The sequence below is a fragment of the Arvicanthis niloticus genome, chromosome 3, assembly GCF_011762505.2.
Source record: "Arvicanthis niloticus isolate mArvNil1 chromosome 3, mArvNil1.pat.X, whole genome shotgun sequence".
NCBI lineage: Eukaryota > Metazoa > Chordata > Mammalia > Rodentia > Muridae > Arvicanthis > Arvicanthis niloticus.
Window position 1 is genome coordinate 125500102 of NC_047660.1, and position 14738 is coordinate 125514839.

General features: G+C 43.2%; 1 protein-coding gene and 1 long non-coding RNA gene across 3 annotated transcripts in view; one reads left to right on the forward strand and one right to left on the reverse strand.

Moving 5' to 3' along the window:
* Positions 1-2223: 2223 nt before the first annotated feature.
* On the reverse strand, positions 2224-3709 carry LOC143441828 (uncharacterized). Its single transcript, XR_013109530.1, has 2 exons — positions 3573-3709; positions 2224-2719 (listed from the first exon to the last, which is right to left on the reverse strand). It is a non-coding gene; the product is annotated as an uncharacterized LOC143441828 (long non-coding RNA).
* Positions 3609-14738, forward strand: part of Satb2 (SATB homeobox 2) — a 173344-nt gene continuing 162214 nt past the window's right edge. Inside the window, exon 1 of one of the 2 annotated variants that reach the window (XM_076931897.1) lies at positions 3609-3798. In XM_076931897.1, coding sequence (XP_076788012.1) covers positions 3609-3798 — 190 coding nt within the window. The remainder of the gene's footprint in view (positions 3799-14738) is intronic. The other variant, XM_034499047.2, reaches the window with a different exon arrangement.

Below are 14738 nucleotides of genomic sequence, written 5' to 3' on the forward strand. Positions count from 1 at the left end.
TCTTAAGGGGGACTAGTGGCTCTGGCAACCGGTGGAAGCCGAGTCCTTGGGGTCCTGGGGAACAGGAGAGAAAGCCCCGGTGCACAGAAGGGACAGGAGATGCCGCCAGCTCAAGGGGCTTCTCTGGCCCGAAGGCCGGAGAGGACTGGTTCATATTTTCTCCTCTGAGGTCCCAGCGGCTGACAGATGCGGGATGCAGCAGGCACCTCGCCGGAGCCGCGGCCCCTGCCCACGTGCTTTTTTTTTTTTTAAGGAGGTCCGCGCCCATGCGGGATGGCCAAGACAAAAGCGCGGCCCGCAGCCCGATTTGGGTCGGCAATACCCGCGCCACCTTAAACAAGTAACGCGGCGCGAGCCGAAAGGCTAGGGCCGCGGGAGTCCGCAAAAGTTTGTGGCTCCCAAGCCAAAGAAGGACTAGCTAGGGACTCATCGGCGCCGCCTCACTCGGGACGGAGAGGCTAGGTCCCCACGGCTCGGCTCTGCTCGCGCCCGAACTCCGTCCCCAGCCGCTGAGGGTCTTCGGGAGCCCCAGTGTCGCTACCCGAGGGCGCGCAGCCTCAGCGCTGCGGCTGGCACAGTGTTCTGGCCTCCGGGCAGCCCGGGCTGCGCCGCTCGCAAGGTAGCCCGGGTGGCGAGAGTGGCAGGGATGCATCCTGCCTTGTGCCCACGGAGCAACCCTCTCTCCAGTGCCGGACCCACAGCCGGACGGGCGGAGTCTCGCTCCAGGCATTCGGGATACCCGGGCTATTGTTCCGGACCCGCGGCCGCACGGGATTTGAGGGCGAAGTGGCCTTCCCCAAACACGGCCGGGAGCGCATCGAGCCGGCCCGGTCGGCTCGGAGCTGATGGGGAGCTCGCTCGCACCGAGAAAAGTTGCTCCGAGGGGCGGAGGCGGTGGGTGGTGGGCGGAGGCGGTGGGTGGGGGAGGCGATCGCCCTCCTATCTCCAAAGTCGAAAGTACTCGGCGGCGCAGTTAACAGAGCCCGGAGACAAGGCAGCCTCTGCCGCCTCCCGAGCGCCAGTCTGCGCCTCTGCGGCGAGCCGCGGCACGGAGCGCCCGCCTAGTCGCCGCAGCCTGCGCGCCGGGACGAGTGCGCCTAGGGGCTGGGCGAGGCGGCTGCGCCCTGGACTAGCTACAAGAAGGAGGACCAGACCCTGGGCCCTGGCGTTCGTCAGCGCCTAGACGCACCCATTCGTCGGCCGTGGCCACCGCCTCGCGCCACACTCAGTCCTCAGCCATCCGTCCTTCGTCGCCCGGTGCATGAGGTCCTTGCCACCCCTCTCCCACCTCCGACTCTCCCCTTCCTCCTTTCTCCCTGCCTCCCACCCCCTCGCCTATCCCTGTGCCTCCTCCGCAGCCCGGCTCGTTGGGTCGCCGAGCTCACTGCGATTGATTGATTGATGTTTAATTTCCTGCCAGGCGGGGCCCCCCTCCCCCCGCAACCTCCCCAGCCCTCCTCCCCGCCCCCCACTCCCCTCCTTCATTGCGGTGGACCAGTCTGGCTTGGGTTTAGATCCGTCCCCCCCATTCCCATCCCGAAATAACCCAGAGACATCCCCTACCCCCACCCCAAATTATTATTTTGAAGGCGCTAGATCTGGGGACCGAAAGGGGGAGGGGGAGAAATCGGAAACCGAGGACAACCCAAAAGGACTCACTTTGCCTGATGACTCAACGCAACTAATAATCATCTCCCTCTCAGTGTCTTTCTCTCTGCCGCTTGTCAGTGAGTCCGGCTCTGGCTTCTGGCAGAGGCGGCCGCGAGGGGAGAGGTTGGAGGTGACAGCTTGTGCGGCCGCCGCGTTTTCTATTGCGCGCGGTCCGGGGTCTCAGCACCTTCCCTGCTCTTGGTGGCACCGTCCCCGAGAGCCTGGAGCTAGCGGCTGTAGGAGCCAGCAGCCGCAGCAGCCTCCCAGTCCTCAGCCCTTTCTCTCCAGAACCGGTCTCCTACCCGAAGGTGTGAAAGGCTCTTTCAGCCCCCTCTCCCCCCCTCCTCCGCCGTCCCCTCCCCCGCTCGCTCTGGTGCCCCTTTGGAGGAGTCCTCCTTTCCTTCTCCTCCTCCTCCCTCACCGCCCCCCGCCCCCATCATCATAACAACCATCTCCGAACCAGAAGAAGACACCCTGACCCAGGACCTTAAACGCTAGGACCAGGGAAGAGGAAAAGGAAAGGGGAAGGAGGAAAGAGAAAGGAAGACTAGGACAACACTGCAAATCACCAGAAACTTTCCAACCTGGATTCTCTACTTTTGCTCCATGGACAGAGCCCCAGCCAGCCAAGTTTCAGACAGACCGTGAGCAGTAAGTACTCTGGGCGAGGGCTCCCACGCGGCGCCCGGAGTTCGGGAAGCCCGGGACGCGCTAAGTTCCCCGACTCTGGCTCTCACCCGCGCCTAGGCGAAGCCGGCAACTGCGGTGTGAAGCCTTCACTTCGTCACCCCTCCGCGCAACCCGCACTCCCTACATCTTTCGCATTCTTCCTTCCCTTCTCTGTCCCCCCTCCCCGCCCCATCTTGTCTCGACCTTCGGCGACTGGGCTTCTTCCGCGCCCAAAGCGCCCTAGAGGATTCTCAGAGCCCCTGGAGTATTCGGGGTTCCTCTCACAGGTTTCAGTGACAATGTGGGCGCCGTTTCATCAGGTGTTTTCCCTTCTTCTGGGTCACTCCTCCAAAATTGAAGAGTGCGGGAGAACTGCATGGAGCACTGCTCGCCTAGGGACCTTGAGAAAAAAAAAAAACTTTCCAGATTAAGAAATTAGGATTAATGAAGGCTGCTCCCGAACCTAAGAATCTAGATTTCTTTCTCTTATGTTTTATGCTTAATGGCTTAAAACAACAACAACAACCACATCCAGGATATGATGAAGATAAGAATGCTCCCAAATAATAATTGTGATCCTGTGATGGAGTTTAACCTTTCCAAACCTCAAAGTGTTTGGGGATGCTCACTCACGTGGAATTATAGTTAATTTTTTTTTGTGCAAAGGTGTATATTTGTGTATACAACTGTACTTGGTCCATAAAGGTAAAATGTGGGGATTCCATGGGTCTATTGATCCAGTTTGGCCATTCACAGCGCAGTTATCAAGCAATTAATTTGCTTAAGGACCCTTACAGGTCTAAGCTCCCTCTCCGGCCAGGTGGGACCTCTTGCTCTTAAATACTCACCTTTCAAAACCCTGGATCCCCAAGTGGGGGACGGGGTGGGGGGGCTCTTTATCAAAGAGAGGCTAATGCCAGCGCTGCCCACAATGAATGGGATACTGGTAAGGGCTTCGAAGTCCGGCTCTGTTCACACAACCGGAAGCTAATTCTTCGGACTTGAGACAGAGCAGGTCTTAGTACCTCAAGTTCTGGGCAGCTTTGGGACCTCCAGTGTTTGGTTGGGATTTGCTTTCTCGGGACCCTTCGGTACCCTTCTGCAGCGTGGGAGGAAGTTTGTGTGGCTGCGGTGCAGTGCTCTGCCACTGGCCTGATCGTCTATCACGTGTGTGAGCGGTTTTCCCTCTTTTTTTCCCTCCCCCTTCCCTCCCCTCCGCCCCCTCCCTAGGTCCCTGCGCGTTTTATTGCGACCTGCCGGTGGGAACTTTGTCTCCAAATCGGAGCAGCATGGAGCGGCGGAGCGAGAGCCCGTGTCTGCGGGACAGCCCCGACCGAAGGAGCGGCAGCCCCGACGTCAAGGGGCCTCCCCCGGTGAAGGTGGCCCGGCTGGAGCAGAACGGCAGCCCCATGGGAGCCCGCGGGAGGCCCAACGGCGCAGTGGCCAAGGCCGTGGGAGGTAACAGCCCGGAGCTGGGAGGTGCGCGAAGCTTGAGGCCCAGTGATAATGGCCTGGGTGTCAGGGTTCAGGTTGATTAGGCGCTGTTTCGGTGTAGGATTACAGGAAGTCAAATCCAGGTTGCCAAATAATGCCCTAGTTGCTTCTCCCGCAACTGGTAGTAGCTTCATCTCGAGTTAAAACAAGAAAGTGGTTTACCCAGAGGGTGGCATTTTTTGGGCACTTTGCCACTGTGTGCTGAGGTGTTGGCAGGTCTGTGTCACAGCCAGCTAACTGTTTCTAGATTTTCCTAGAGAGCTCTTTAGTGTTCCTTGCCTCGGATCTAACTGTTTTAGGGCTGAAGCTTGTATGCCTTGATTTTAGTGGGACAGAGACCTAGGATCAGGCTGGACTAGAAGCAGTGGCTCTGGAATTCTTTTGTATCTGGGACATTGCTGAGACAAATGTGATAACTAGGACTGTGTCCTGCAGAAGTTCTAGGGGAAAAAAAACCTGAAGGATCACCGAGAATCCATTATGTCCTTAGAGGATTTGATGTTTTTTGTTGTTGTTGTTGTTGTTGGTTTTTTTTTTTTTTTTTTTTTTGCCTGCAGAGTTTAGACTCAGCCATTCATAACTTTGTTAGGAATTAGAGAATTGGGTGAAAAACAGCAAGTAACTTTATTTGCTGCCTGCTGCTTCCCCACCCAAGAATTAAATATTATTTAAAGGATGTCTTTGATGTTTTCATTACATCTACAGATACTTTCTTCAACAGTGATTAGTAATCTTACAAAATAAGACCAGAGAGGAATTTAAATACTGTACTTTTGGGTTTGCAGGGCAGTCGTTTCGTACATATGAAATGTCCAGTTTTACATGGCATTCAGACTGGTTTGTTAGGGATAAATCCTCCCTTTAATTTTATTATGCCTGAGATTCCCCTTCACCCCAGATGCTTTCAGCAACAACATGTTTAATGTAATTCTTGAACTTGATGATAAAGTTCCACCTCCCACCCTCCATCTCTCACGGCCGTGTTTGTGGTGACCATCAAATTTTGGAATAAATGCTTAGTATGAAATGTCTCCACACACCTAAAAAGATGACACTTTTCTGTTTTTAATTTTATCACTGTTTTTCTTGGTGGCAGTCATTAAAGACAGCTTGCCTTAGTTCTTTGATTTGGCCATTTCTCTTCAGAAGCAGCCTTTCTTTCAGTTTTTAAGGTTTTGAAAACATGATTTAGCTTCTGTATAGTCCCATTTAGAGATGTGAAGATATACTTTTAATGAGGGGAAAAGAAAGGAAAAAGAAACGAGCAAGCAAGCAAATCTGGTAACTGTATGACTCACTTTTCAAGAGTGGGGTTCATGAGTGTATCTCCCCAAGCCCAGAACAATGACCTCAGCCTTACTTTATGGGCACTTACATTCACATAATGGAGAGAACTCCATCACAGATATGGTAGGAGCAAGATCCTGGCTGCGCATGCTGCTAACGTCCGGTGAGAACATTTTTGGAAATCCTTGGAAAACTCGTATTCTGAAAGTCACCTTTTATATAAGAAAAATCTCGGATTTTGTAATTTTTGTCTCTCTTTGTTAATCTAGTGCAGTTCAACCACACATTCTAAGTTCTCTGAGGTCTTTATACAAGTTAGAGTGTAACTATCAAGGATCCTTCAACAAAGCTGTCTTCTTTTTCTTTCATGTCATATTGAACTAGGAAAGAAGCCACTTCAGTCTGTTGATTCAGGGTCACTTTAGTATGGTATGATTGTTCCTTTGCCGATTTTCTGAAATTATAATTTGCTCTTGACCACTGACTCTCAATTTGCTACAGATAAAATTATTGCCTTTGTGAAGAATAATAGATTTGTTTCAAGAAACTTCTCTTGTCAGCACCTTGGAGGCTTAACTTAATTTAGAAACAGTGGGTCCTATAAGATGTCTCCGAGCTGGAAGTAAGATGACAGCATTCGCCTTACTGTACAACATTTATAGTTCTTAATAGTAAGGGGAATATGGTAGATTTGTATATGGTGGGTTTATAAATATTTCTTTAAAAAAGCTTTAATTCTCTACAACATAATAGACTCTTTGGAATCCATCTATTCTAAATAAATTAACTTAGAGACCTTCAAAATATAACTTAGAATATCAAATTTTGCAGTGCAAAGCTTTTTGTATTGAATTCTAATAATTATTTTGTTGGCTTCAGTTTTTAAAGTTCCCAAGTGTATACTAAGATGTTTATAATTTTATTTCTTTATAACTTCTAATCATGTATATAGACTGGAGGAAAGCCAAGTCTTTTAAAAATGTATATTCTAAATTTAAAAAAAGTTCAAAGTATATTTGTAGTTAGAAAAACTTTCTAATTGAAACTTTTTTCTTTTTACACAGGATAAATATAAAGTAGATTGTATTTCCAGCATTCTACATCTCTTGTTGAATATTCTTTATAAAACAAACATAGATAGTCACAAAAATATTTACTGCTGAGCCATTTGTTTTCATTTTCGGGTTTGTTGCACGGTGCCCATGTTGGACATGAACTATGTACACAGAGTATATGGGAGCACACGCTTGTTTCTCTTGAGTATTCCTCCTGAAAATTGTTCTCCTCACAGAAATAGGGAAAATCATTACGTTAATTGGTTGCTCAGTAAAACAGCAATTTATCCCACCGCTTCTGATAAGCAGGGAGGGATAAATGTTTTTGGTTGGCTGAAAGAGTATGTTCTGTTGCTGTTCTCCTTTTTAAAGAGTGGGAACTTGTTAGGATTTTTGATGAGACTTAGATATTCATAAAAGGGGGGCATTCTTATATGTAGAGTCTGGTTTGAATCAGTTGAAATGGTGAATGTTCCATCACAGTCTCTAGTTGTTTTAGGAGTCAACTTATGCTAAGTCAATGCCTTGTGTACAGTGTGGTCAGCCTTAGATTCCCATTACCAACTACACGGGTTTTGCTTCATCTTTTCTATACCCCCAGGATGTTTCTGTTCCTTATGCTGTATTTTTCAAAGCATGTGTGTAGTGAAACGGAAGGGCTGGGATGTATGTAAAAGTCAGCTTTTGTAGAAGGTCTTCAGGGGAAAAAGGCTAATATCTCTTTAAAAAACATATGAAGGCTGGGAGAGAGTTTAGACAGGCAAGAGCCTTGTGGTGTTGACAGCTTTATATCCCTGCTGGGTGACATTCACTTACTAGAATTGGCGTCCCCTCTCAGCTAGTAATTCACTCCATAAGGATTTGGAAGAAGGATGATTAATGGTGGGGGAATTTATATTTGCAAAATCATTGATTAAAACTATTTGAAGACTTAGAAAAAAAAGAAGAGATTATTAAGGATGAGTTAACTAAGCATCAGACTTCCCCTTTTCTTCGACCTTAGCATGAGCCCCTAAAACGGCTGTGCAGAATCCTCTGGCCAGGCAACCCACAGCCTAAAATGAAAGTGGGGCCAGGGAAGTCTGAGGAGCCCAGGCTTCTGCCTTTTTCCCTGGATTGCTGGAAGGGCCAGCCAGTTGTGCTTTACTAGCAGTAAGTTATTGTGCCTCATTCATTGTTAACACAAGCATTTTCACTTTTTAATGTTTGGCTTCAAGAGGAACTTTCAGACAGCTTTATTTAAACTGAATGAACAGCACTTGACTATACCAGATGGTGTAATTGCTGATAGGAAGCATTAAACATCAGAAATCTTTTTGGTATTTTTCTTTTTCCTAGGATTTTTTAATGCTTTTTTTTTTTTTTTTTTTAAAGTGTGTGTGTGTGTGTGTGTGTGTGTGTGTGTGTGTGTGTGTGTGTGTTAAATGTTCTAGTTTGGGGGGCGTTGAAATTTAAACATTGAGGATGTCTTATTGAAATACCTGTTCATTTTTTTTTTTAAATTACTTATTTTTGAAAAACATTTTGCTTTAAAAATAATTCGATTTTTTTTTTTTTTTTTTTTTTGGCCAACTGCTGACTGGAGTTGCCTCATCAGAAAACTCCCTGAAGTAGATGGCTCCCCTTGCTTCCAGGTCTGTTCAAAAGCATAGCTGTCATGTTGCAAGGGGAAAGAATCATTATGCAGTACACACTTGCTGCATTCAAACAGAGAACAAATGTGATCAAGATTGTTAGGCAGGGCCTCATTTAGAGCTGAACATCATCCACAACAACAGTTAGCTTAATTGTCTACATGTGGAACATTTCCTTTTCGATTAAGAGTCAAAGAAATGTGGATCAGGTCAGGTGGAGACAAACCATTAGCTTTGGGGCAGCAGTAATTTTACTTTTTAAAAGCAGTGCTAATAGGAAAGAGTATATATATATTTGTGTAATATTGAAATATATAAAATACTTAGAAATGTAATTGTCAACATAGGGAAATGGAGAGAACTCTGTTTCCAAGGATGGCTATCATAAGGTACAGTGGCAGTTGGAGCATGTGCTTGTAGAAGGACTCAGTGTTTCAAGAGAGAAGGCTTTCCTACCCCAGCCACACTGTTATTACTATTTTAAATGGAAAAGTTTAATGTCTTTTAAGAAGAGTATGAACTTAGGCTTGGGGGTCATCTAACAGTCTAACATGTTCTCTGTAGTTTTGCTGAAGTAGAAAAATAGCTCTTCCCTAAAGTGTTTTTAGCCCTTGGCCTGTTATTAAAATAAAGACATACTTGGTTAAAAAAAAAAATATATGCAATGGAACATACACATTAAACAGAACACAGGGTATCCGCCCCTCAAAGTCCTGAGTGTAATTTGGTGTTTCAAGTAATTTTGGAAGTTTCATGTTCCATCAGCAGAAACCCACTGACCATTATATAGTGAAGTTTTGCTGCAGTGGTGTGTGCGTGTGTGTCTGTGTGTGTGTGCTTAAAACTACAAAGAAGTCCCTTAAGCATCTGTTTTTTAACTGGTGCAGAAAATAAGCAATACCTTCATTTCCTGAAGGCCATGACTAGCAGAGGTAATTTGTTCATCCTAGATATCCTGTATTAACTCTTTTACTTTTTAATTCCTCTTCCAATCTAGGAAGAGAAAATAGATGAATCATTATTTATAAGATATCTGAGATTATATATTTGAGTGATTTTAAGGACAAGGAAATCAGTTATTTCAGTCCAGACTGGTAATTTTTTTGGGTGCTGCTTTGTAAGACATCAGTTATGAGGCTTGGTGGCTTTCCTTTAGTAAATTGAAACATTGTTGCTACTTTCTCCTCCTCTTCCTCATCCTCCTCTTCCTCCTCTCCTTTCTTCTCTTCTGCTAAATAAGAATTCAATATAGAAGCAGTGTATATGAATATGTTTAAAAGCAATGATACATTAACAGAGTTAGATATATTCCATATTGTATCATTTTCTTTGGATATATATATCATTTGTTGTCTTTTGGCTTCTATTGAGATAAAATTGTTTCCAGTTCTTAGCATTAAAACTAATAATCCCATATTTGGTATTATTGTTTTATTTCAGCATGCCAAAAGCCATTCCTCATAGCAGGAAACATATAACTCACTAAGATAGTTATATATTTTTATTTAATAAGTACACTTTTAAAAACCTCTTTAAGAAGCGTGTAGTAACATAGTAACTTGTGCTATCTTTCTTACACAGAGACTGAGGTACAATGACATTTTGGAACATATTTAAAGACAGAGCATTTGACAAAAGTTGTATGTGTAACAGTTTGTCAGTGGAAAGTGACAAGCGGGAAATGACAAATGAAATGTTGGCATCATCCCTCTTTATTTTGATAAAAATGTCTCAATTTGCAGTGATATAATACTGTTTCATAGTATTTCATGAGTTGTAGGAGATGCATAAGGAGAATTTAGATTTTGTGAACGGGAAATTAGCAGCCCAAACTCTCTTTTCAGAAGCTTTGGCAGCACGTCCCTTTCCCCCCTGCTCCCCGAGAACAGGAACAGCAGTGAAATGTTGGACTGAACCCATACATTTTAACTCATTATTTTTTGAAAAAAAAAAAAAAGGGGGGGGGGCTGGGTAACTGAAAATGGTTTCAAGTAGGAGACCTTTATACTTAGCTGAGAAAGTGAATAAGAGTTTGCCTTTTAGTTTCCTTGTTTTCTCTGTGGCAATTTGAAAAGGAGTGATTCCCTTCTCCTGGCTTTGACTGTACAGATCTCCTCTCCCTTCCAATCATCACGGCTCTTCAACAGTAACTTAGCAAGCCAGTCAGGTGAGCTGTGAATTTCTTTTATTTTAAAATCCAGGAGAGGTTTTGAAACTGTCTGAGTACTAGGAACAGATCTCTAAATACAAAGGATTCATCAGCCTGCTGCTTCTGGATAAAGTGATCGCCGTTTGCAGAGCCAAAGCCGCTGTCTGCATGCAATTGAGGTGTGAGTTAAAACAAGTCAGTTGAGGATGTCCAGAGGTTTTATTTATTTATTTATTTATTATTTATTTATTTATTATTTTTTGACACAGGTATAGCTTCTCTATTGTGTTGTTCTCTCTTCTCTGAAGAAACATTCCTTCCCGTATCGCTATCCACAGCTGAGCATTTCTTTCTTTCCTTTATGTGCAAGTACATTTGATGAGCCTGACATGCCATGGCATTTCCGTAAAAGTGTTTTGTGGTATTGAGCATGGTAGCTTATGCCTGTCATATCAGCACTTGAAAGGCTGAGGCAGGGGAACTCTGAGTTTGAGGCTGGGCTAAATATTGAGTTCCTGTCTGGCTTTAGCCACATAGCAAGACTTTATCTCAGAAATACACAATCACTAACACTAAAAGAAATCCCATGATAAAGTTCTCAAAATCATGGAAGACAATATATATATATATATATATATATATATATATATATATTCAACAAATAGAATTTTTTATTAATTGCAAATGATAAAAATTGTGATTAAAAACAAGGATAATTAGGTGACACAAGGTATTAGAAATATCATCTACTCTGCCTTTTAGTGTTATTTGTGAAGCTTTAGTTAATGGAAGATTAACAACAAGCCAGAAAAAGCTGCAAATGTCTAAATATGTTTTAGATATGCAGTTATGGCAACTGAATTTAAGGCGTGTATTTTAAAAGTTATTATCTATAACCTCTAAAGCCAAAATAAGAGTGTCCCAGAATGAGAGTGAAGTATAATGATATATGTGTGTAACGATCCTATGGTGAAACCCAGTGATCTTTTGCTAACCTAAAATCATGATAATAATAAAAAGGCAAATTGAGTAGATATTATAGTTATCAGATCAATGAATAAAATAATAGCAAAGCAGAGCAAACCAAAAGTAAATAAATAACAGTGTCAACAATTTAAATCTTGACATATAGTTATCAGCAGATCGTGTCAGTGTACAGCAGGCATGCCCATTAACTGTTGGTCTGATACGTTAGGATAATGAAACTCTCTGAGGAAGCATATTTTTTAATTTATCTTGTTCCTGATATTGATAGTTATTGTATGGGGTGAAATGATTTCTCCTCTTAGCTAGTTGCCTCATTATCACCATAGAGTTCTGTCCTAGCACAGTTGGTTATTATTAAACTGTGGTATTAATATAAGAGAGATTAAAAAAAAATTAAAGAGGCTAGCACTCTTTATTAAAGAATATGCATTTTCCAACTGTGTTTGATTCCCACTCACAGTTGCACAGAGCTCGGTGCCTGTCTTTGTTTGCATGAAGACTTATACAGATGTGAGGAGAGAGAGATTCCAGATAAGGGAGTGTTTTCTAAAACACTGAAGTATTATAGGCAATTTACAGGCATTCATAGGAATAACTGGAGCTGCAGGACAGTAATGGCCATTTACCCTTTTCTCTCTGGAAGGTGTTTGCTTGATCTGGGTCCATAGCTCAAAAAAAGTGCATCAATTCTGTCATTTTATTTTACACAAGAAAATATTTCTTCGCAAAGAGAACCACACAACTGTAGAGACATGACCAAAGGCAAAGAGTAAAATAAGAAACCATATTTTGACATTTTTCTGATTGTGTCAGCACGTGAAAATTAAGCATTTCACTGCTCTATTACTTACACATATAAAGAAAGCCAAAATTGATATTGCTGATAGCTTATTAGAAAAATGCATTCATATAAAACTCTTAAAATTGCTGTGTTTTTGAAGCATTATTTTTTTTGTTTAATAGAACAAAACTTTCTTTTGTCATAATCCAAAGATGGTAACAGAGCCACATGATAAATGTCTCTTTAAGTGTCGTAGTAAAAGAAAATGACTTGTCTTCCGAGGCAGTAGAGAGTTTATGTTGTTTTGGACCCATTTCCAAGCAGTGATCGAAAACAGATTACAATAACAATTATACAGTCAGAAGATGCAATATCCATTTCTGCTTTAATTGAGTGAAGGAATAATAAAAACATCATTAAGAAAAATGAGGTGGACCTGTCACACAGTGTACAAATTTTTAGACATGAAGACGATGCAGAATAACCAGAGTGCTTCTTGTCTTCTGTGGTGTTTATTAGCTGAGATCTGCATCGACTCTCCTTTCCTGGGAGGTTTACAAAAAAGCCTGTGGCAATGTGTGCCCAGGCACCACAAAGGTGCACTTTGCCTTAGGGTTGTGATATTTTCTTCAGTTCTACCTGAGGTGTAAGTGACCCCCTCAGCCCCTTTCTAACCTGTGGGGATAAATGTCTACAGCAAACCTTCCCAAAGACATCAGGAGGCTAAACTGGAGAGAGAAGGTTGAGGACCAACTGTACCTATCTTCTCCCCTGCACATAGGAGAACCTGGACTTCCTCATCTTCATGTTATCATCTTGTCACTCTGATAGAAGTTGAGAGTTAAGACTGTCACTTGAACACAGAACATCTGGCTCTCATTCTGCACACTGTAAACTATGCCTATATCTATTATTATTATTATTATTATTATTATTATTATTATTATTATTATTGTTATTTTGAGTCTGGTTCTAAGAATGTAGTCCTGGCTAGCCTCAAACATCCACCTGTCTCTGGGATTAAAGGGACACACACCATGCCCCACATTTCTGTAATTGTTAACCTTGCTGGGCTGGGCTAGGCTGGGCTGGCAGCAGTCATTCCCCAGTCCACACTTGGAGCTTCTCTGTGGGATAGCAGCAGCCAGCAGCCAAATTCACTGGCAAAGTTTTCACTCTGGGATGCACTTCTTACTGGGAAACGTCACAGTTCCTGAAAACATGGCCATGACAGTAGAGTAAAGGCCAGCCAGCAGCCTCTCTCAAGAAGAACAAAGGCTCGAGCACTGGGTACCCCTAGCACAGTTACAGCCCAGGCTTGTACTCAGTTGGGACATTTAGAAGGGACTTTTTTTTTTTTTTTTAATTAGTTGTTAAACATTTTCTTGGTGCCATTACTTGATAAGCTCTTTCTGTGAGCTGCGACATAAAGGACAGGATGGGTATTTTATCCTGTGATGGAGGGCCCAGAAATCCTGGTCAGCCAAGGGATCTTCCCTTCAGAAGGGAATTCATATTGAATAATCCAGAAGAGTTTAGCATGCTTATTCCATGCAGAGTGTTTAGTTAATAGCACCTTCATTAAATAGCACCTCAATTAAACCTTTGTCAGCAAAGGTTCTTTTACCTTTATATTCACATAATCTAACAGGGCTGAGCTTTAAAGGTCTATTTGTGGTTCTGTTTTTTCTGGGCTTTTCAGTTTGAACCTAAACATTAATTCTGGGTGGAACTTTGGCATTGCATCCCTTTGCCTCGGAGGGAATTTTTGTTGTACAGTAAAACGTGGTATTTCTTTCATGCAGCCACCTTCTCCGAGTTTCCCCCTCTTCTCCTGAGCAAATAGCAATTAAGTAGTCAAGGTTTTAAGAGTATATCTTTAATTTTAAAAACAGAATGATTATTTTAGGTGAATTAAGCAATTTTCCATTAGTTCACATTGTAAACTAGTGCTTTTGAAAAGAATAGAAAAGATACGCAGAGCCAATAATGCAATGAAATTATTTTTCTTCTCTTTCTCACCAGTGTGTGAAACTGTGAAACCCATGAGTTAGTAGCTACTGTTTTAGATGCTGAGAATTAAGACATTTTGCTTTATTTGTGTTACCTGCAATTTTAACACTGACTGAAAGAAAAGAAAATTGAATCTCTCTCTCTGAAACAACTGGAGTTTCCAACCTTATTTTGGAAAATATACTTCCAGGCAATTCTTCAAGTTCCCAGAGTGTCAGTGATGGTGTCTGTCCACAGCAGAGAGTCCCTCTGGAGACAGAAGTGGGCTGAGCCAGGTGTGTTGGACAGCTGGCCTGGTCAGTCTTCAGACAAGTTTCTGTCTTTTGGATTTGGGAGTGTGGTGTCAGGAGCCGTTTGTTGAGGGAGCCTAAGGAGAACAGATTGTTCTCAAGATAGGAGTTATTCCATGTTGAAGACTAGGTAAAGTCATTTCAAGAGTAAATAAGGTGCTTCTGATTCTTTTTCTGCCCCTCTCAAATGAATGTCTAGGTAATTTTCAACACAACTAATTCCGTTTACGGGCTCATTCATCCAGCAAGTTTGTGCCTTAAGCACATTTTTATGGTTAACTTATACCCCTTACCCCAAATGGGAGCTTACCGTTGAAAGTCTGCCAGTGATCATTAGTTCCCAAGAGATTTGGGCGAGAAGAAGAGTGACAGGGTCTTATCTTCAGTGAGACCATTTGTGTTGTCTTTTTGCCACCACTGGAGTCAGTCAGCCTCAATGTTCAGGATGTCTGAACTGTCTGATAGAGATGTATGTGAGTCCAATTAGCACAGGGTCAGGGTACCAGTGCACCTCTCTTCATGCTGTTCCAGTGCTTAGTGGAAAACAAGCTGCAAAGTAAATCCCTTGGCCCTCCAATAAAAAGATTTATAGCAAAATAATTCTCAGGCCCATAATGGGACCGTTGTAGGTTTGTGTTTGATATTTGTAAGACTGAAATACAGTCCATGCTCCCAAACTAAGCATTTATTGTAAACAAGTTAACTGCCAAGAGCTTCTATTCTGTCAAA